The sequence below is a fragment of the Pecten maximus genome, chromosome 14, assembly GCF_902652985.1.
Source record: "Pecten maximus chromosome 14, xPecMax1.1, whole genome shotgun sequence".
NCBI classification, from domain to species: domain Eukaryota; kingdom Metazoa; phylum Mollusca; class Bivalvia; order Pectinida; family Pectinidae; genus Pecten; species Pecten maximus.
This window is the reverse complement of record NC_047028.1, coordinates 10216925-10241321: the sequence shown is the minus strand read 5'-3', so window position 1 is coordinate 10241321 and position 24397 is coordinate 10216925. Positions and strand designations below refer to the sequence as shown.

The 24397-nt window shown below is 33.6% G+C and overlaps 3 protein-coding genes across 4 annotated transcripts; all 3 read right to left on the bottom strand.

The window, feature by feature from the left end:
* Positions 1-2515: 2515 nt before the first annotated feature.
* Positions 2516-7069, bottom strand: LOC117341707. Its single transcript, XM_033903569.1, has 3 exons — positions 6053-7069; positions 4617-4725; positions 2516-4275 (listed from the first exon to the last, which is right to left on the bottom strand). Exons 1-3 carry the CDS (start codon positions 6407-6409, stop codon positions 3881-3883), a joined length of 861 nt encoding a protein of 286 aa, XP_033759460.1. The 5' UTR covers positions 6410-7069; the 3' UTR covers positions 2516-3880.
* A 1659-nt stretch (positions 7070-8728) lies between these two features.
* On the bottom strand, positions 8729-17640 carry LOC117342223. 2 transcript variants are annotated; one of them, XM_033904277.1, is made up of 7 exons: positions 17240-17640; positions 16701-16740; positions 16363-16443; positions 14043-15847; positions 13506-13554; positions 13123-13200; positions 8729-11064 (listed from the first exon to the last, which is right to left on the bottom strand). In XM_033904277.1, exons 4-7 carry the CDS (start codon positions 14364-14366, stop codon positions 10652-10654), a joined length of 864 nt encoding a protein of 287 aa, XP_033760168.1. In that variant the 5' UTR covers positions 14367-15847; positions 16363-16443; positions 16701-16740; positions 17240-17640; the 3' UTR covers positions 8729-10651. The 2 variants fall into 2 exon arrangements, with proteins under 2 accessions (XP_033760168.1, XP_033760167.1); XM_033904276.1 differs by lacking the exons at positions 8729-11064; positions 13123-13200; positions 13506-13554 and having other exon boundaries at positions 14365-15847.
* A 3147-nt stretch (positions 17641-20787) lies between these two features.
* LOC117342642 lies at positions 20788-23027 on the bottom strand. The gene is made up of 4 exons (XM_033904839.1): positions 22618-23027; positions 22446-22494; positions 22017-22079; positions 20788-21843 (listed from the first exon to the last, which is right to left on the bottom strand). The coding sequence occupies exons 1-4, from the start codon at positions 22924-22926 to the stop codon at positions 21407-21409; spliced, it is 858 nt and encodes a 285-aa protein (XP_033760730.1). The 5' UTR covers positions 22927-23027; the 3' UTR covers positions 20788-21406.
* Positions 23028-24397: the final 1370 nt, after the last annotated feature.

The window sequence follows — 24397 nt, the reverse complement described above, 5'->3', positions numbered from 1 at the left end:
AATGCATTTTAGCAAAAAATATTGATATAGGCATTTTGGCTAACTGTGGAGCAGAATACATTAAAAAATGTGAATCTAGATGTAAAAATCTGTTTTGGAAAGATGTATTTAAGTCTTGGAGCTGTCTTATAGAGAAAACAACACAATTAAATAGTAAGTATATTTACCCAATACTGAAAACACCCATTTGGTTTAATAAAGATTTAAAAGTAAATAGAAAAGTAGTATTTTATCAGGGATGGTATAAAAAGGGTATTGTTATACTTCATGATCTTATGAAACATCCCCACCTATTGACATTTTACAGTTTTCAGGAGTTTACAGCAAAATTCACTGTTAACACAATTTTGTTTAACTTACCAGGGTATTATTAATTCCATCAGGGACTTTCTATTGCACAGACAATTTGATAATATTAACTTATCTTATCCCTTTATTCCCAATAATTTAGAAATTTTTCTTAAAAGCAAGAAAGGGTCAAAAGATCTCTACAGCATTCTTTGTAGTAATAAAATCCTACCTACTGGTAAAAGGAAGTGGAACAACTTATTTGAAATAGATGAAGAAACTTGGATATATATATATATATTTGACCCCTTTTCGAATTACTAGAAGCTCAAAATTACTGTGGTTACAATATAGAATAAACCAGCACATATTAACAACAAATTCATATTTATTCAAAATTGGTCTAACTGATACTCCATATTGCTTCTTTTGTAAAACAGAAATAGAAACAATAACTCATATATTTTGGGAGTGCAGAGAAGTACAAATGTTTTTTGAACACTTTGAATTTTTGTTAGATGCATTATTGATTCCATTTTCTTTTAATAAACAAACCTTTATTTTTGGCATGCTTAACAACAAAAACATATATTATGCAACAGACAATCTGATTTTACTTATTATGAAACAATATATTTATAGATCAAGATGTTTAGAGCAAAACTTATCAGTAACGGCATTGAAAACCATTATCAAGGATAATTACAGTGTTCTGAAATATATTTGCATTGATAAAGGAAATAGGAGTTTAGAAAAATTTAATACTGATTGGAAAAAATGGAATAAACTGATAGAAATAACACCCAACCCATGACAGAAAAACAAAGATGAAATATAATGTTTTATATGATTTTATTAATACTCTATTAAATTATTCATAAATAACTATGCATTTTACTGCAACCTCCAGCTATATATTTAAATTTTAATGACACCAAATCTCTCTCTCAATAATTTTGATAATTAAACACTACATTTACATAACACGATGCCTGCATAGTTCTCTGAATATCAATACTTTAGTGAAAACTATACAAAGTCATTATTCTGTACAAAAATATATTTCAAATAGCAAAACTAACACTTTAAGATTAAAATTTATGAATGAATGGAGAAAATCGGAAAATCTTATTAAACTTGAAATCTAATCCTGACATTGTGCTGACAATAACACCTGTACACTGTAATTCGGATAAGAATGAATTCATCTTCCCATGGCCTCCCTCTATCTCTCTCTGCTTTATCCCTTTCCTTTTTTGTTGTCTCCCTTTTTTCTTCGCTAAGTGAATTATATATAAGTCAAAATAGCAAGTAGACTATTAAATGCAAGTATGTGTGAATATGCATGAGTATGTGTGTGAGGTTGTGTGTTAGTGTGTATGTGTGTGTATGTATGTTAGTGCACATTTAAGTAATTTTGAATGTGTATACGTATGATATTGTTTTGAATGTGTATGTATGTTTTGTGTGTATATGCTAGATCTAAATGGTGAAGTCAGTGTGGAGCCTGGTCAATGGTGCCGATGACTCAGTTGATGTGGCAAGAGTTGATATGACCAACACAGAAGCTGAGCCCTCGACAGGATTGATCAGGCTACCAGGAAACTGAATACAATGTATGTATGTATGTGTGGATGGATGTATGTTTATCAGAATATGTATACAGGTATAGGAGTATGTTTGGTTTGTATGTATTTATCCTTGAAGTTAAATTGATGTTGATGATGAGTATGATGATTATGATTATGGTTATATGATGATTAGTATGATGATGAGTAAAATGATGATGATGATGATTATGATGATGACTATATATACATGATAATGATATCATGATGAGATTATGATGATGATGATGATGATAAGATGATGATGATGATGATGATGATGATGATGATGATTATGATGATGATGATATCATGATGAGATTGTGATGATGACTAATGATGATGCTGATGATGATGTAATGATGGTTATGAGTATGATGATTATGATGATTATGATGGTAATGATTCGTAGGATATGATTGTGAAGATGAGATTATGATGAAGATGACTATGATGATTTTATGATGGTTATGAGTATGATGATTATGATGATAATGATTCGTAGGATGATTAGTATGATTATGATGATGATGATGAGATTATGATGAAGATGACTTTGAGGATGATTATGATGTTTATGATGATGATTATGGGGATGAGTATGTTGATGATGATGATTAGTATGATGATTAGTATTATGATGATGATTTTAATGTTTAAGTAGGATGATGAGACTATGATGATGAAAAATATAGGTTATGATGACATTGAAGATAATATTATGACTATGTTGATAGCAAACCATACATAATGTAATCGATGAGTGTTTGTGTGTGTGATTTTTGTGTATTTATGTATTAAAAATGTCTTAAAAATAAAATAAATATAAAAAAAAAAATCCTTCCAAAACTGAATCTATTATCTTTTCAAGAAAAACTGACAAGAGTCACCATATCATTACTTTTTATGGTGAACCTATTACACTTAGTGACGGTGCTAAATGGAACCAACGCATATCTAGAATTTATGATAAAGCATTTAAAAGAATAAATATTCTAAGATTAATAAAACAGAAAGTTGATAGAAAATCACTAACTATTATCTATACATCCTACATCAGACCAATTATTGAATACGCAGATGTTGTTTGGGACAACTGTACACTAGCTCAAAAAATCTATTAGAAACTACACAATTAGAAGCTGGGAGATTAATAACAGGTTTACGCAGAGGAACACTACATGATAAATCATACAAAGAATTAGGATGGGAATCTTTAAGTTGCAGAAGAAAGAATCATAAACTTATCATGGCGTATAGAATAATGAACAATGCAACTTCAGATTGTCTTCGAGATATTATTCAACCATATGTTCATGATGAAACTCTCGACAGATATCCCCTCCGAATAAATAGAATATTTGATCCCCCATTATGTCGTACTGTAAGTTATTTTGAAAGTTTTTTCCATCCATGTTTAATGAAATTAATAGACTTGATCCAGATTTTAGTAAAATGCATTCTACGCCACAGCTTAAAAGGCTACTAAATAAAAGTCAATTTATAAGTCTGAATCAAATGATATTTTCAAATTTTGTGGAAATCGAAATTTAAATATCATTCTATGCCAATTAAGAAATAATACTAGTAATTTAAACTATGATCGTTACAAAGATCATTTAATTGAATGTGAATGCAATCAATCTTTTGAAACTGCATTACTTTATTTTTCAGAATGTAACAAATATGATAATATTCGTCAGATTCTCCAACAAAAAATTAAATCATTACTCTCTTAATCATCGATGCATCAATGTCCTTTTACATGGTTGTAATAGTTGTAATAATACACAGAATAAAGATATATTATCACATATATCAAGCTATATATCGCAATCAAATAGATTTCATTAATATTAACAATTATTTTTAATTAAATAATAATTATAATGGGTAAATTTAATTTAATTACAGCACTTGTTGAATATCTACTTGTGTACTTTAAGTATGAAAATACCGTTTGTCCCTTGATAATTTGGCAAAATTTACTTTGCCATTGGTCTTACTTGGTATACTCCCCAGTAGTTTGCGGCTGTAAGCCTGTAAACAGAGGAGAAGTTCCGAATAACAGGATTTAATATATCTCCTTTTCGTAGATCAAAGTTTCCAGATAGGTCCAAGGAGTAGATGGACTTCGTTTGCAGGTATTGTTTCTGGCTTCTGTCTGACAGAATGACAGTTTGATCATTAAAACGTTTCCGGTATATGTAATGATCGTCCATCGGAGCAATAGTGCCATTGGCTGTATGTACAAAGGTCACTATACTATATACCCAATAGACCCCATCCTGTTGTACTTCCACACTTCCGTCCTCCAAAATCCTTACGTTTTTATCATTAAGATGAAGTCTGGGTACCTTTCTTATGTAGTATCTTCGATCTGCAAATAAACATTAAGAATTTAAAATTTAAATTTAGACAGGATGCAGTTAAAATCGAATTTACAGTTTAATTAACAAACAAATGTTTTGTTTTAACACCTCTCCACAGCAGGGTAGATTATAAGAAATCATACACACGTCGTAATGATGTGGACAGCAATGTAGACAAAGAGAATGCGAAAAAAATAAATATACGCATCCACCTCAAAATTAGGATTGACTTCGTGTCTCTATTCTCTACTTTCATTTGTCTTTCTTTAGTCACAATGATACCAATGCACAGTTTAGTTTCCATTTGCCTATAGATAATACAAATGTTATATGTTGATATCAAGGCTACCTTCGAGTCCTCGGTAATGTAGGAGCTGAGTAGAAGGCCGTGTAGTTGCTGCCCAGGATTGCTGTCGTTCATCAGGAATGCGAATTTTGGATCTATTTGCAATAACCAACTGTCACAAATATAAAATGGATATATGTTATACATTGTATTACTTAATATATTTCATATATGTTTTATCGTATATGAATATTATACTTTATTATATTTCACACCCTATCTCTAGCATGTATGTTATCATTAAATATATGGTATCTGATAACTATACAACAAACAAATACATATATATATATTTATCCTGCAACTGCCACCGCATTGTCGGAATACACCCACCGTATATATTTTTGCTGTATACGGCAGTGACGGAAAACAGCTGTATTTTGGAATCTGAGCACGTGCGTCAGTTTGACTGACCTACTTCAAAGTGAAACTAAGTTTAAAAGGCGAACATGTTTCTATCATTTTACACCGTTTCACTTCAAAATGATTATTTTTTATGAGTATTTTTAAGACTGTTGCAGGATAAATAGAATACATGGTCAGTGTCTTAAAATACATGTATAAGCTGTATTTTTGGCTCGGGACAGAAAGACAAAAGTGGCTCGCCAAGGCTCGCCACTTTTGTCTTTCTTTACCCTCGCCAAAATACAGCTTATATTTTAAGACACTGACCATGTATAAATACATATTTGAATTACTTCTTTGCCCATATAAATATATATACATATATATATATCTGATCTCTTACTCAAATCACATTGATGTAGCTGGTATAGATATCTATTACATCTGCCCTGTTTTTAGCTGTCTCGCATCTACAGAAATATATAGCTGTCACCACATCGGGGCTTACATCTAGATACCATGTCCCGTGGTAGCAATCATATGTTTCCGTCCGTGTCTATTATATACATCATAAAGGAGGTTTATCTGTTATATCTTGTTTTGTGATTTACATAATAAATAACTCGTGTACGTCTCACTTCAAAACCTAAGACAAATATTTATCTTTTATTGCTTTCTTTGATTATTTATGTTTGCATTTTTAAACAAATTCTATTTTCGTTCCAATCATTAAATCAGATAGATTTGGCATACGTCATGTTAATTTATTGAAGCCCTCTCATCAAAAAATTCATCTGAACATTTTGACAGCGTCAATACATCTATATTACATATTATATACCGTAGCAAAACAATAGAAAGATTTCAGAGGAAAAGAAAAAGAGAATGACAAAGGAAGTGCACGTAAGAAAAATAGAATAGTTTCCATAATAAAATTATATATGTTTTGTATCTCATCATTAATATTTATATATATAAACAAATGAAATAAAACACTGTTGTAAAATAAATATTTCACGTAAATTTCGCATTCTGGCTATCTTACTACTGGTTAATCTTTCTTTTATGTTAAATAAGAACATTGTTATACTTACTAAGTCTATGAGATGGGACAGCTTGTGATGCAGGATCCGACAGTAAAAAGGCGAGCTGTCTGTTACCATCTTAGCGGGACTTCCACTGTGTTTGTATGGTATCCATATAGACCGTGATGAACTTGAACATGATACAATGTCAGCACCAGAAGTTTTGTTGATTTGACTAATTGTATATCCAATCAAGTAAGATTGTCCTATTAAACATGACACCAGGAATATACAAAATGCCTTGTGACTACAGCGCCGTTTAACATCATGAGGAGGGACAGAGTCATCGGGTGACAGTGCGGCTGTACACGCGTCTGAAGATTTCTCTTTTGGTGACATAAAGACAATATTCCTTAACACCGCCATTATGATCGTTGTGTTAGTATTTTGTAAATCTGGAGCTAATCTGTACACTAAATTACGGAAACACCTCTACAATGTTTCATTATAACGAACGTAACGTCATTTTGAAAAATAGTTTGAATGTTGGAAAACCCGTAATGTCAACTGGAAATCCACATCACACTATGGAAATACCAGTTACTAGCATAGCGCCTTATTGACTTGTTCTAAATATAGTTCCGTTCCAGATATTCGATGACGTGTATGTATTACTAGAAGATATACATAGAAAGGTCGCAACGTACACGTATGCATGTTTTAGATTAAATATATGATAATTAAAAAATAGATATATTGATGCGAAAAAAGGGAGAATACAGATATAATGAAATCGTAACCCTAACTAAAAAAAAACTAAAAAGCCAGGGAAAATTACAACACGCAACACAGAATATATTCAGTACTGAAAGGTAGTATAGTGTCAACAGTGACATTGTCTAGCGTGCGTGTTTATATGCTGGGTAGAGTTACAATTCATTGCGTAAACGTGTATAAAAGCATGGACTTATTTGGCTACATATCATAAACTCAATTAGTTTATATACTGCTGTAAAATAGCAATTCTTGTTCATGAAAATATATAATTGTAACATTCCATGAAAATTTATATAGAACTATATATAATATAACCCTATTCTGCCTTTAATACACCATTTTTTTCTGAAGGAAATAATTATTAATTATTAATGCTATGCCCGAGTTCAGTTTGTGCTGAATACTCTAAAATAAACATGGTATTTACATACCTCATATCTTCCATGCAGGAGTCCACATTTCCCGTTAATGTTTTATATGTAAACTTGTATTAATGACACTGTAAATATATATACCCTCACCAATCTTACTGAATCCTGATAAATGACAGAGATATCGGAAAGAACCGGGAATGACAGTCACGTGATTGGGAGAGTATGGCGTGATACCTGCACCCATTTCTGACGTAAATTTCGCTAATGACCCTGTAGAATCTGATTTATAGTTTTTTGGGTGTAGTCCATCGATTATTAATAAGATGTCACAAGCTTGAAATGTACCCTGTGTTTATCAACATAAACATATCCGGAAACTTCCTTGATATGCTTTTTATGCTTGTGCCTTGATTCGCCTCTGCTTCTATTGATTTTCGTCCTTTCGCAGCCCTGTTTTTGTCTGTCTTTATTGCTGTTTTCTTACTCTGGGCTTGTTTTTATTTCAGTTTGATTTGGCATTAAATTGCTTTTAAACGGCGATGGTTATGAAGTGCAACATTCTTAATAGTGTGCTAAAAATTGCATATAAAATGTACTTATCAACTCGTTAAAAACGTGCAAACGGTTCGTCATATTGAAGAAGGGCGTTGTCAAAAGAGATATCATATCTACTTTGATCCTCATATTGACATCTCAACGCAACATTCAAAGTCCCAACGGTGTTTTTTAAGACGATGGACTTTCCGTGTAGGAAATGATGTGCGCAATAATTTCGGACGTTTTACCGACCTTTATATACCGATCTGCCGTCTAACCCCGGCCTCCTTGAGCGTACTTGAAATAAACCATCAACCGCACTTTGGTCTGTATTGATACATATATAAACTAATTGCCATTTCCATACTCCCGGGTCGTAATATAAATCGACGTCAAACCGATATAAAAATGTCGTTAAAAATACAAAATATTTCTGACCATATGTGAATAAGAAGACAGCTTCATGGATAAAAATGCTTATATCTATACTAAACTAATATAAGGTAATTCTCAATATAAATATAATCCACTGCTTCACTATAAAAATGACCTATTTCGGGATGAATATATTACTTATCTATGACAAGAATCGTAATATGTCTCGGTTAGGTAAACTTGTTCTGCTAGGTCACCAATTAAAAGTCTTGACAAACCTACATCTCTCTTAAGTCTTTATTAATGGCCTTTACTGCAGTAGACAAACGTCAAGAAAACCGCACTATTTCAAAATCCCCGAATGTCAATCAAATGTGAAACGTAAAAAAACATCTTAGGTAAATGAATGTCCAGATATCACTGTCCAACAGGTATCACTTCAGTATTATAATATTGTCTAACGCCTGTCGACCGCCCGCACAATTAACAAGTATCCGGGGAATATTTGTCAATTTAAATGTAGTTTCATCCTCGATACTAATGGGATTTCATCGTTTAATTTCCAATCAATGGTCTTATGCATCATCATCATCATCATCATCATCATCATCATCATCATCATCATTATCATCATCAACAATCATCATCATCATCATGAAAATAAAAAATAACGAACGTAACATACAGTAACTTCAAATTTATCGCAGATAAACGTACAAATACTGTTACAATTTATACTCTTTATGAATTTTAACGTAGTCTTTGTAAATAAAACATAAAGCAATGACAATAAAGCTGGAAACAAGTACTGCAATACATAACATCGTACATCCTCACACACCAACGCATATCATACCCTCACATACCACACACCCTCACATAACACACACCTTCACATACCACACATCTTCACATACCACACACCCTCACATAACACACACGTACAGATCCTCACAAAACAACGCATATCCATACCCTCACATAAAAACATACCCTGACATACCACACACCCTCACATACCACGCACCCTCACATACCACACACCTTCACATACCATACACCCTCACATACCACACACGTACAGATCCTCACAAAACAACGCATATCATACCCTTACATACCACACACCCTCACATACCACGCACCCTCACATAAAAACATACCCTGACATACCACACACCCTCACATAACATACACCCTCACATAACACACACCCTCACATACCACACACCCTCACATACCACGCACCCTCACATAAAAACATACCCTGACATACCACACACCCTCACATAACATACACCCTCACATAACACACACCCTCACATACCACACACCTTCACATACCACACACACCACACACCCTCACATAACACACACCCTCACATAACACACACCCTCACATAACACACACACACTCACATACCACACACCCTCACATACCACACACCCTCACATACCACACACCCTCACACACAACACATCCTCACATACCACACACCCTCACATACCACACAACAAAGCATACCACACATCCTCACATACCACACCCTCACATACCATAATAAAAGTTTTGTTGGCATATTACCATATATATATATTATTTTACCTATGCAATGTAAAAGTATGGCATTTTCTTTATTAGAATCACTGACTGTTTCGACAAAGTGTTTGTCTGTGCTGCGAGTATTGTTTTTCTGTATACGTTTGTTTGAACCAAAATGCAATGGCATTCCGTGAAGATATAGAGAAAGATATATTACTAAGTAGTTCTATGTTTATCACGAGAAATGACACGCTAAGTCAAATGCTGGACACCATTAAAGGTAATTTGGAGTATCATTTTGTTTAACTCTAGTAAAGGCTGTAGTTATATAACAATAGTTATATATTGTTATGTATATTATTCAAGAACACCTGGTTTCATATGTCCTGACTTTGGGGTGGGGTGGGGTTGGGATGGGTTGTTATAATCGGTTTATAATCTCTGTCTTATCAAAAAGGGGTACGTATATATTCTGTGTCTTATCAAATAGGGGAACCGTCTATATTCCATGATTAATCAGATAGGGGTTTCGTCAATATTATGTGTCTTATCAAAATTGTTCTTGTGATTCATGTGACTTTACACGAAAAGCAATGTGATTAAGGCATGTGATGCGTACCAGAGAATAGACAAGCTCACCCATGTATAGTACATGGACTTAAGAAGCTTACAACTGGGAACAATCCTCGAATGTGAGACACATAAAACAATTCAACAGTGATTCACAATGCATGGAAGATGACCTCAATTGCCCAGATATGTTTGTGCAGTATTTTATTTCGCTTCGTTTCATACAATTTAAAGTCATCCCAGCATTAACACAAAATAGCATCGAAATTTTCCAACTCAATCTCCGACCGTATAGCTGTCATATGAATGACGCCATTATGTCCAACTAGTCAGCAATATGGGCATGTCGTTTAAGTGATATATAATGTATGTGATTTGGTCATTCTATATAGTCAACGGAAATGGGTACCATTGATATCAAACAAATAACCTCATGGGCTTTCAATTCGAGATTGACTCTCCTTGCGTATTAAAGTATCACGATTTGCAATATTATAGTTTGAACATTCCGAAGTAATTTGAGAACATTCCACCGTTTCCATAATTTGACACATTTTTTATTGTTAGCTTTGTTTCAATTTCGTCACCTATATTCAGATACTCCGTTAGACACAGAAAACTAGTGTAAGAGTCATTTTTCTCATTGTTATTTCCACCAAAACGTCTGAATGCCAGACTGGATGGGATATTATTTAACACTTCCTTATTAGATTTGTTTATAATATGAGCACCCTCTGGGAGACGCCTTGAGGGATTGTTAGATGTCACTGTGATCAAAGAATATATAAAATACATTCCTGCTCCCAGTCCGTCGTCCAATTGGATTTTTGACTTTTCGGACAATGTTAAATTTCTGATGAAGCCAGTTCCTAAAAAATCCTTAGAAGTCCACGTCATATCACTTCCTGCAAAATATAATGACATTGTATCAACACGCTACATGTATACCGCCGAGAGTGTACACACTATTTGCCACAAAACTGCTTAAAATGGAATGTTTACAAGAATATCAACACCAACAAAAAACCTACAAATTATAAAAAGAACAACAATAATAACAGTGTCCCAAAATGATGGCATATCAGATCGAAAATTACAAATTAAAAGTCAATATTGAGTTGAGTATGACAGTTCCTTCCGGATGTAATTTATTTAATTCTTTTTAATGTAAAAGATAAAATTGAATCTCAAATGGTCAAATGGTTGTAATAGACGATTGTGTATAGCTTATGGAAATATACAATACCACTCAAACGCACAATATTTTACACCACTCACACGCACATTTCTTTTGGAAATTATCACATACCATATTCATTGATCAGTTTGCAAGGACACATTCTCATGATTTCTACGACTGTATTATAAGAATTGTTTATGTAGTTTGTATTAATCCATGTCCCGAGGTTGAGTTGCATGTGCATGAAATATCTGCAAAACGTTACGCGTTTACATCGATAAGGACATTATATAAATGTTATACTTACTTGGTATCTCGATAGAGACATTGTATGCATGTTATAATTACTTGTTACCACGATAGAGACATTGTATGAATGTTATACTTACTTGGTGCCTCGATAGAGACATTGTATGAATGTTATAACTACTTGTTACCACGATAGAGACATTGTATGAATGTTATACTTACTTGGTACCTCGATAGAGACATTGTATGGATGTTATAACTACTTGTTACCTCGATAGAGACATTGTATGAATGTTATACTTACTTGGTGCCTCGATAGAGACATTGTATGGATGTTATAACTACTTGTTACCTCGATAGAGACATTGTATGAATGTTATACTTACTTGGTGCCTCGATAGAGACATTGTATGAATGTTATAACTACTTGTTACCACGATAGAGACATTGTATGAATGTTATACTTACTTGGTACCTCGATAGAGACATTGTATGGATGTTATAACTACTTGTTACCACGATAGAGACATTGTATGAATGTTATAATTACTTGTTACCACGATAGAGACATTGTATGAATGTTATACTTACTTGGTGCCTCGATAGAGACATTGTATGAATGTTATAATTACTTGTTACCACGATAGAGACATTGTATGGATGTTATAATTACTTGTTACCTCGATAGAGACATTGTATGAATGTTATAATTACTTGTTACATCGATAGAGACATTGTATGAATGTTATAATTACTTGTTACCTCGGTAGAGACATTGTATGAATGTTATAATTACTTATTACCTCGGTAGAGACATTATTTAAATGTTATAATTACTTGTTACATCGATAGAGACATTGTATGAATGTTATAATTACTTGTTACCTCGGTAGAGACATTGTATGAATGTTATACTTACTTGTTACCTCGATAGAGACATTGTATGAATGTTATACTTACTTGTTACCTCGATAGAGACATTGTATGAATGTTATACTTACTTGTTACCTCGATAGAGACATTGTATGAATGTTATACTTACTTGTTACCTCGATAGAGACATTGTATGAATGTTATACTTACTTGGTGTCTCGATAGAGACATTGTATGAATGTTATACTTACTTGGTACCTCGATAGAGACATTGTATGAATGTTATAATTACTTTTTGCATCGATAAAGTCACTATATCAATGTAATACTTACTTGCTACATCAATAGACTCACTATATAAATGTTATACTTACTTGTTACACCGATAAACTTACTCTATGAATGTTATACTTACTTGCTACATTGATAGAAGCACGGTATAAATGTTATATTTACCTGATATATTGATAGAGTAACCATTTAAATGTTATACCTACCTGATATATTGATAGAGTAACGGTATAAATGTTATATTTACCTGATATATTGATAGAGTAACGGTATAAATGTTATACTGACCTGGTATATTGATAGAGTAACGATTTAAATGTTATACTGACCTGGTATATTGATAGAGTAACCGTATAAATAAAATACCTACCAGGTATATTGGTAGATTCACGGTATAAATGAGCAGAGAAATCCCGGTTTCGCCACCATTGCATCCTTCGGGTCACCCCTTATCGAATGGAAATATTATAAAAATACTTTGATTAAAACATAAAACTTTCTGAAAGAACACTGAAATGAAATGTTCTCATGATTCTTGATGACATTTCCACGCTGTTTTTCAGGGTGTGTATCTTATTTTATATCTACAAGGTACTCAGCAAATAGTTTCACACGATTTGGTATTGCATAATTACCCTGACAATATACAGGAAAATTAATTAATTTGGAACAAGATAATATTCAAAGTTATATTTCATAATGATATCATTCAAATGACAAAATACTATCATTCTTAAATGGCTTTGCACATACCTTCATCTGATGAAGATGATGATTCATTCATGTTTTCTTCGTTCAGCATCTGTCAAAATGGGTAAATATTACTAGCAATATATTTCAAACTAAAAAAATATGATTTCGCCCATCATCCATCAAACTGACAAAACGTATCATCCATTAAATTCTGTATAAGATTTTTATATAGAAATACATGAACATGTTAACATTAGTTATTGAAGCATTATTTCGTTAAGTAAAGATTAAATTCGATATTATATATGAATATTATAGCTGAATGGTACTACAGGCGAAAATAATTACAGTACTAGGAACAGCTCATTTACCTTGCTAGGAAAAATGATATAAAATGTTGATAGAATTTTCCCGAAACTCTATCTGTTCTATACATTATCATAGAACGCTTGATTATCTAGAAATAGGCATACTATAATATTTTTTTTCAACAACAATCGGCAATACATTTGCGATTTGGAACAGATTTTTATTTTTATCAACATTTGTATGCACAGCTTTATAGATCTACCAGAAAAGATGAAATAACCAACTTACCTTTAAAAACATATCTTGAATTCCATGTTCATCGTGGAAACAGCACAGATGGCCTCCTTGTGTCTTAAATATGTTGTCATATAAAACATTTTCCTCGGTCTGAATCGCTTCACCGAAATAAGAACAGGACAGACATATTGTGTCGGGTATTGTATCTACATGTGACTGCTGTAAAAGTGTAGTGTCCTGCAGATTACGGTCATAAAATTGTCGTGTTAGATACAGACAAATCAGTGCCATAACAATCACAACATTGAGTACCATGGACACCTTATATGCCAGTTTTAACCTAATATAACACTTACTCTTGGTAACGTCCTCCATGACTTAACATTGTACAGTCATATATACAACAATAGTGTGATGAGTCGAATCGACAGCGGATAACACTGGATATGACGACTGCCTAATACATTTGGTTTTCACACACGCTAAAAATAGATTAAATGGGAAAACCAAACCTGCTGAGGTGTGGTGAGCAAATCCAGGTCACGTTGGTGTTTTACACTACACAGACACCGCTGTGGACAGTTGTACAATTTTATTTTATATGTACCAGTCAGATATAGGGAGATCTTGGGCAAAAAAATATTACAGTGCCCATAAAAATCAAGTCCTATCTAATCTTTTGTGTATGTTGTGTATGTTACTGTTATGTAATTATATTTATTGGGGTTACAAGGAAGATAAAATATAGAATTAGCAAATATTATTTATCAATGCCTATATTATTATTTGTATATTTTCTGTATGTTACTGTAAGGATTGGTTTTAATTATCATTGGTAATTACAAACTAATATTTTTAGCTTTATTTTAAGCATAGACTAGCATTTGTAAATCAATTTTACCTTGATAACTACACATTGTTTTATTGTTATCTAATAAAATTCTAAATTGTAAGGTAAATAAGGTGAAGTGATTTAAAACAAGTCATTTGATCAAACACAATCGCGTCTAATTTTTCATTTGGAGTTTTAATATCTCATATGTATTGCCTTGTTGGATTTCAATATGCAATTAAAATGTTAGTTAAAAACTGTAATATCTTTGAAATACATACGTTTATGATACGCATTTTCCCTTACAAGTTAAATTAAAAAAAGAAAATTAGTTGTTTTTATCTTTAACCATTGAAATATTTTCTTCCCCACTGCACATATTCATACAGGCAAATAGAGCAACACCACCAACACTGATGTTTCGTCTATATAAACCAGTAATATAAATTAACGTTAGCAGGAGAAAGATATATTGCAATTATGTATACAAGTATACAATAGACAAAATATGAAATTTACTTGCATCATTGGTGGAAGTAGGTAACATTTCGAATGTCTGTGATTTTAATAAAACTTCAATTTGTTTAATCTAGTTTAAACATTCCAAAAAAGTTATTGTATAGCGAGGAGACATCGATATATTTTGCTGATGAATCACGTTCTATTCGGGAGAATGAGAATGCTTCTACCCAAATGGTGTCCGACGGGCTTAGACTTATAACACCACTGAGATAAGATGTCTGTCGTGTAGACATATCCTCATCTCCGAATGTCGAATGCCAAAGCCAATTATCTCTTCCTTCATAGTTTCCTAGTGGATTGTTAGATTTATGAATGATGTGTGTGATTATCTGTTTGTGTTTAATGATTGCTTCGTTAAGGAAATCAAAAGTGATCATGGAATATACGAAGTAATTGCCTGCGCCAGCTGTATCAGGGACGGTCAGTTTCCTCTTGTCGTCAGTAGACAGTTTTAGGTTTCGTAGGAATGACGTACTGTGTCTTGTGGTGGTCCATGTTAAAGCTTTGAAACAGAGACAAATACGATATGATGTTATACCTGTTAAGGATGATTACAATGTAATACGTTTCTATTCTGATGTTTCTGATAGTTTGAAAACTAGATTGGATAACTTCACCTCAAAATAACAACACACACAAATATCTGTTCTCATTAATAGAATATAAGGCCTATCAACGATACTTCTTATTTAATATCTGAATGTGATTTGATGAAACGAAATCAATGAAATGAAGAAGAAAAAAAAACAACAAACAAACAAAACATTTGCCCCATAAATTATTCCCAACCGATAGTTCTACATGTACGTTGATATTTGATAATTGTGCATAGTTGTGTCAAAGATTTGAAGCTCCATAAACCAGTTCACCAATCACATCAACCAAAACATTGTATAATTTGAAGCTCCATAAATCAGGTCACCGATCACAGTAACTTCAACATTGTATGATTTGAAGCTCAATAAACCAAGTTACCACTAACATCAACCATAACGTTAATTTGAAGTAAATACATACTTCTGTCATCGGAACGGTAGTCAGCATAAAGATGTGCAGCATAATTTCGTTCAGTCCACCAATTTAGTTTGTGAACTGATTCTGGAAGGAAATTATATTAGAGCAAATATTAATGCAAATGGATATAATCATTTTACTACATTAGCATGGTTGATGGTCGATAGATATTGTACATTTGTATCTGCTGAATAATCAGTATGGATATGTAACATAAAACTCGCTCGCCCTTTTTACCCTAGATAGCGATATTGTATATGAGCCAGAGTATATTTTTTTCATGAAGCGCTAATATTTATGAACAAATCACCAACAGTAGTAAAATAGAATCACAAACTTACGTCCTTCATAGACATATTGGTTACCCGGTGAGTCAGCCAACTGTAATAACAGAATGGTTTCTGTACAAGTTGTTTTTTTCTCTTTTGAGATATACACAACCATACACAAAGCTTTCCATCAATTTTCCAGCCATTCATTATAAAAGATAGTCAGATAAAAAAAACGCTCAAATGTGCCGCTTTATCTTTCAATGCATATCACTATTTCATGAAATCTTTATAAAGTAACTTATTTCTTTAAATTCTGTTTAATACAGATAATTCAAATGTTTAAGATTCAGTCTTTTCAAATAAAATTCTTTATAAACTGACACGCTTTCAATCAGCTACAAAAGTCATCAAAAATCAATGAGTCTCAAACGAAACACCTAACAACACTTAAATCATCGGGCCTACTCGGTCGTTGCCTTAAAATAATATGAAATTAGATGATAATTGTGGCAAATGTATTAAACATTTTAACCGTGTTAATTTATGAAAACAATTCAAATGGATGGATAACCCAGATAATTATTTAATTGTCTGTTTCTGTCACATACCTCTAAGATGACATCCTGTATAAAGGTGTCATTATCCAAACAACATAAGGTGACATTGCTGTTTGTTGTGATGATATTATCATAGAGAGTGGTCCGAAAGTCTTTGCCATAGAAACTACATGCTATGCAAACTGCTCCGCTTCCAACGTTGGTTGTTTCTGTTTGAGCGCCTCGATAGGCAGTGGTAGGCGGTGGTAAGGCTACATCAGCCCACGGTAACAAAGATTTCAAACACAACAATATCAGTAAAAGTATGATATTTCCTAGAGCGCTCACTTTTAAGACGTTTTTCATGCTATGATAGATGGCTGTTTTTCTACAGCGACTAAAGTCGGTATTTTCCATTCCTCCTGGTGGTTGGGTCTAAACTCTGATTTCTTTAAACAGGTCATTTCTAAACGTATTGGGTATTCCCACCGAGTTCTAAAAATAGTTATTTCGGAGTAAATGTATAAGGGAGATAACGGTGACGTCATGTGTTTGTTCACAAAAATTTGCTGTGCGTGTTTCTAATTTTAACATATGCTCTAACTCAATATATGTGTATACATTTTGTACGGTATGACGGATCTCCGATCTACATTTATATGCTAATATGACACTAACTTTAGTGTTTCGATAAAGCTTACAAGAAAAAATTGTCTCTGGTGAATTATTGTTTCCTTTTTTGAAATAAGATGCATATGTTCGTAAGCATATGCGTCCGATTTACCTATGTTTGTATAACTGTAATGATATGCCATTTTAAGGTACGCGGGACCTTATTACTGTATAATAGCATGTGCTATTTTACTTGTCTCGTTCATGTTTAAGAATATATTGGTCCACTTGATAATAAATTATATGTATCATGTGGTTTGCCTCTAATGTGTGGATGAGGTAAACACATACAAAAAAATTTTCCCTTCTCGTATGTTTTTCAAGTGGAATAATACTAACACTGTATGCCTACACGCTAATCGTTTAATATTGTTTACTAATATATTTTAAGGAAGTTGAAGGACAAAGATCTTAAAAAATGTGTTTTATTATATTATATTGCATTGACATATACTATATCATCATTCAATATCAAGACTACTTGTTCAGTTGCTCATTACGGATCGCATTTAGAAAATACATATTATATTTTCAATTTTAAGATTTTAAGATTATTCTTTTAAATATTTATAGTTAAAAACTATAGTAACATGATACTAAAACTAGCATATAACCAATTATAGAGAATAAAGAGTCAAAGGAACCGGGGTTGATCAATCACTGTATGTGAGGAGAGCTGGAGGAGTCACGGTTGATCAATCACTGTATGTGAGGAGAGCTGGAGGAGTCAGGGTTGATCAATCACTGTATGTGAGGAGAGCTGGAGGAGTTATGGTTGATCAATTACTGTATGTGAGGAGAGCTGGAGGAGTCAGGGTTGATCAATCACTGTATGTGAGGAGAGCTGGAGGAGTTATGGTTGATCAATTACTGTATGTGAGGAGAGCTGGAGGAGTTATGGTTGATCAATCACTGTATGTGAGGAGAGCTGGAGGAGTTATGGTTGATCAATTACTGTATGTGAGGAGAGCTGGAGGAGTTATGGTTGAGCAATCACTGTATGTGAGGAGAGCTGGAGGAGTCAGTGTTGATCAATCACTGTATGTGAGGAGAGCTGGGGGAGTTATGGTTGATCAATCACTGTATGTGAGGAGAGCTGGAGGAGTGAGGGTTGATCAATCACTGTATGTGAGGAGAGCTGGAGGAGTCAGGGTTGATCAATCACTGTATGTGAGGAGAGCTGAATGAGTCAGTATTGATCAATCACTGTATGTGAGGAGAGCTGGAGGAGTCAGGAAGAGCGGAGGTAAGCCAATGAGAGTGTAGCTTCTGTGTGTATGTAATTAAGTAATGCTAAGATTGAGAACACAGACAAAATTGGGGCATTCTCCAAGAATCTTGATTATAAGAATTTTAACTTGTGTATTTTCCTAAAATTAAGTTTATATCTAATCAGCATAAGATGTTATCTGTAGAATTACCTGAGACACAATAGTGAATGCTGAGTGTTTCATTCGTACAGGGATTTATTCAAGAGTGTATAAATAAAATCATATGAATGAGGTTCCGCAACGAGTGGATATTGTTTAACATTTTTATCCAACTCGAGTTGTTTAATTTTCTAATTTTGGAAAGTCCCGAGCTTTAGCGAGTGTCCTTTCAAAATTAGATAATTAACTAACAAGAGTCGGATAACAATGATAAACAATCGCATCGAGTCGGGAAACATGTTTATCCAATAACGAATCATTGTCAGATTCAATTATCGATCGCTTCCTGGATTTGGCAGGTATGCTATTACTGGTTATTGTATTGTTAAATGTTCATTTTGATATTTTATTCATTCAACAAATATTTCGTAAACCATTCTGGAGTGCTGAGCAATATTTATTTCACGTTTGTCAGTGTGTTTACGAAATGTCATCAGTTAACTGACATAAGACAAATGTTCCAAAATGATTATTGCATTTTTGTGTTTGTGATATATATTCGTAATAAAGGAAAGTGGAATGATAAGAAAGTGTTTATTCGTTTTTTTTTTCTGTTGGTACAATATCCGTATCGAATGACACCGAACTATAGCTACTACTGTACCAGAAAAAGGGAAGCTCTGGGCCTACTTTAGATGCCGCTACCGTTTCATTCAAATGACCACGATTAGAGACAGTGATTTAACCAGTTTGTATCTTTTAAAGACAGGCGACAAAAACGTATGAGAGTAGCAAACAAAGTCCGTGGTAAAAGGCCAGAGGTTAGCCAATCAGATTTGTTAGGGGTCACAAATGACCAATCGGACGATTAGACAGTGGTTACACACCGCGGTGTATAAACAAACACTATAACACACTGCTACGAATTCAGTCGCGTGCCATATCAGTTGTTATACATACCTTCTATCCCGAGAAAACACTACAACCATATGTATGTATTACGTATATTAACTGTTGTTTCATGGCGATGTCGACTCGGTCATTTGTGTGAATCAACTGTGTCTTATATCCAGGTCTGAAGTCATATCTAGATCATTGTCGTTGTTACTACTGTGGTATCTGTTATTTGCTATGTCGCTTTGTTTTATAATTTCGTTGGATTTAAGTCGAGACTTTAGTCGGTTTTGCATTGCTGTCGTCACGGTAACATAATATCCCCCTATATATCCATAATTCGCACATGAATATATCCCCATTTTTTCAGCAATGTGGTTACAGAGCATCATTAGACACTACGCTAAATGATTCAAATATAAATCACCATTATGCAACTGAATATATATGTACCTAAAGAAATAAGATATCTAAGTGTTTTTCTGAATTTACTTATGTGTGAAGATATATGTATGTGGTAGGTTATCGCATATTGCGATTTTAATGTTTATTATGTTTATATCAATGTATATTAGCCGAACGCAACATCGTCACAAAACATTTGAAATATTAAGTTACAGACGTTTATGTGTAGCATGGCTGAGCCATATTTTTGGCCCGTGAAATTAATAATCAACTCACAGATAATGTTTAAACTTATTTTAATATATAACACATTAGAAAGTTGATAACAATACAATAGACAATCATAACAATGCAACATGCATAACTCTTACTCACACGGTATGATTTAGGGTCAGCCTCGCAAGCTTCGTCCAGACAATACAAACATGATTGATAGACAACAAGCACCCACCTTACACATAAACAAGTTTGTAAAGAAAAGAGACGGATAGAAAGTAAAGGAGTGAGCTGTACCAGTTCATGAAACTTCTTTACAGACTAACGAAAATAAGGAGAACTGCATGTTTTATAAAGTATGTAAAGAGTGACAAGCAATATATGTCTGAAGTGGTTATGGTAGAAAGTGAAAGTACGAAATGAGATGTCCCTTCCAGTAGCCGTAAATCCACAGTCACACAGGTGACAGTTAAACTCACACCACTTCTTCATGCATATAGTAATATTAGCCTGTAGTATCAGCTTCTCTACTACATGTAACTGTTTTTGTTGATATGTAACCTCTGTTGCCCCATGCGGACTAAGCTTCCTCAGTAATTGTAATGTCATTCTATTATACACACACCATCATAGCTGGGTTTCACATATTTACATATAATAAAAAAAAGTTATTTTTCTGTCTTTATGCATTGCCAAAATCAAGGATTTTGAACATTCCAAAAAAGTTAGAACAGAGTGCACGATTAATGTGGTTTGGAGTAACGTTTTCCCCAGCGACATATGTCGTTGCCTCGGATTCCATTTTGTCAAATTTGTTTATGTTAACAACACCACAAAGGAAGCTCGTTTGCCTCTTAGACTTGTGCCTTCCTCCAACTTTTGCTGTCCATAGAAGATCCCTGTCGCCATTGATGATAGAAGAACTGGTCTTGTAGACAGTGTGATTTCCTACTGGCAGATCACTTCCGTCGGCTACATCACTGAAGTCGAAGGTAAAGAAGGAGTATACAAAGTACAAGCCTGCTCCTGAAAATTCTGGGATCATCAGTTGTCCATCTTCGGTCAATTTAAGATTTCGTACAAACGACGTCTTATGAGCATGCGTGTTCCAGACAACACCTAAACAGAACCAGTTTGATACTGACCATATAATCTATAAACAAGAGACCTGTAGGACACTCTAAAACAGGTATATTGATGTCACACCCCCTGCCATCACATATTATCATTAGGCACTATTTGTATATTATTATAATGTAACATGCTTATTATTCATTACTCTTGTTACTCACCTTTACTGTTAAAGTACGCGTACAGATGGGCAGCATGATTTCTTTCTCGCCACCATCTAAGATCTACAAAGAAAAGAATAATAAGCTCTCTGTTATTTACAAATGACATGTGCATTGCAATGTGTTTCCTTACTATTTTACAAATAAGTCAAGAGAATGTACACCTTTATTACATTGCAAGTGTTATTCTAGCACTGAACGAAATAATAACGAAATAATGACACTGAAATATTTGGTTAAATATATCGTAATATTATGTTATTTATGTTACAATTGATTTAATGTTAGGCAGTGTCATTATTGCAAATGCATTCACAGTGATACTGATAATTATAATACACTTGAGATTATTACACCAGGGTTCATACTTCTCATGTATGTTTTATGACGAGGATAGCATCAGTATTGTGTGTGAGTAAAATAACCTACCGAATTGTCCGTCTGCATTCCAGATAGGTCTATTTTGTCCGTGCAGCAGCTGAAACAAACAAAAAATATATTTCTAAATTACTGGATATCTTATAAACGCTAAAAATAAATGCAGTTGCAATTTATCTTTTTAAAAACATTTTGTTTCCTCAAACAACTCCAAACTGATTACCTCGAGAATAGTATTCTGAAGGTTATCGTCCTGTGGTAGACAACAGAGTGTACTGTTATCGTTTGGTCTCAGTATGAACTCGTACAATGTATCAGTTGTCTCCTGTAAGTCGCAAGGGATGCATATCTGCCCGGCTGTGTCTGTTAATGGCTCCGGTCTAGTTTCTGGGCTAGCAGTAGTCGGAATGTCTTGGTTACGAAGAGTCTGGCGAACAATAAACAAACCTACTAATGTGATAACCAATAAAATGTTAGCTAAAACACTGCCATGGAATGCTAGCCTTAAGGTTTGTTTTGTTGTGCACCCCATTTAAACATAAGTATGCTAAAAACAAAGCTGATTGCATATGGCCATCTAGCGATATATGTAACAAGTAGTGCAGCAGGAAGTTTTACCCGTCTACAACAGGTTATCCCAGAATATCGAGTAATCAGATTACGCTTGGGTTTCCCAGAATTTAAAACATGTACATACAATAGAATTATATCAGCATACATTGTATGTTGAAAATTAGAACTGAGCATTTCCAGTCCAAGTTTAGCTGAACAAAGATATATATGTAATCAGGAAGAGTTAATAATACACGTCTAATCGGGTACCTGCACATTACCTAGAATATATACACCCCTACAAAGGAAATGATTGTTTAACACTGAATGGCCAGGTATGCTTTGCTGCTACACCTGACTATATTCTCGACCAGCGTTTCAGATTGCTGATTTTTGTTTCCTTTCGTTCCTGTTATTGAGAGATATGAAAGTTACACTATTCCTACTTCAATATAGAGAAACAGTGATTGAAAACTGAAAGCGATCGGTGGTTCTAATTGTCAAACGTGTATTTTGTATTTTTGTATTATTGTACACCAGATGTTAAAAAAGTATACAAGCGCCTGCTGAATTTCCCTCCCTGAGAAAACATCAATTTTATTAATTTTTGACTGTTCCATCTGCACCCTCCTCCCTTCCGTTTTGGTCGTTTCGGTCTATCAAATATTAACAGCAAAGAGCGTATACATACTGAATTATAATATCCACCTAACGACATTTGGCGTGTTTGACCAATGATAATGCCGCTTTCAGTTTGAATAAGCACAACTTATAATTATACAAACGACTTCTATTATTAGAAACACCTATTACAAAGGTACATCGTTCATGAATCGAACAAGGCAGCTACTCAGTTTACCTGTTAACATGACGCAATATCTCACTTTAGTCTAGTTATAATATTGTATATATGCACAGTACCGAGGAGATATTTGGAATAGGTTCTGAGTGTTATCCAAGCCTATTGACGTATACCAACTTATTGTTAGATCATAAAGAATTCACATAATGATTTCAAACATGGTATACATATTTTGAAACCATAATGATACATATTATATATATATTCAGCATGTACAAGCTTTTTATATTTTCGGCATCAGGTCACATGACCAAGCGTATCGGCGAATATTGACGTAAGCAGGGACCAGTGCTCGAACACCCAAATGGAATACCTATTCCTATTCTTATTGTGTTGTGATTCTTTATTACAATGTTAAAATTTCTACAACTTGTACTCAAAACAGCATCAGTAAATATTTTCCAGATAGATATTTTGTTGAAATCACAGGAGAAAATAGCTGATTTTACGTCCGTAAAGCCTCCTGTATTAACTATCAACATACCTGTCAACTGGGCGAGATTTGCACCAAAATTTGAATGTTTGCATTTGTTGTAAAATCTTTGATACACACATTGCAAAATTTACTTTTCTTTAAGTTGAAATGTTT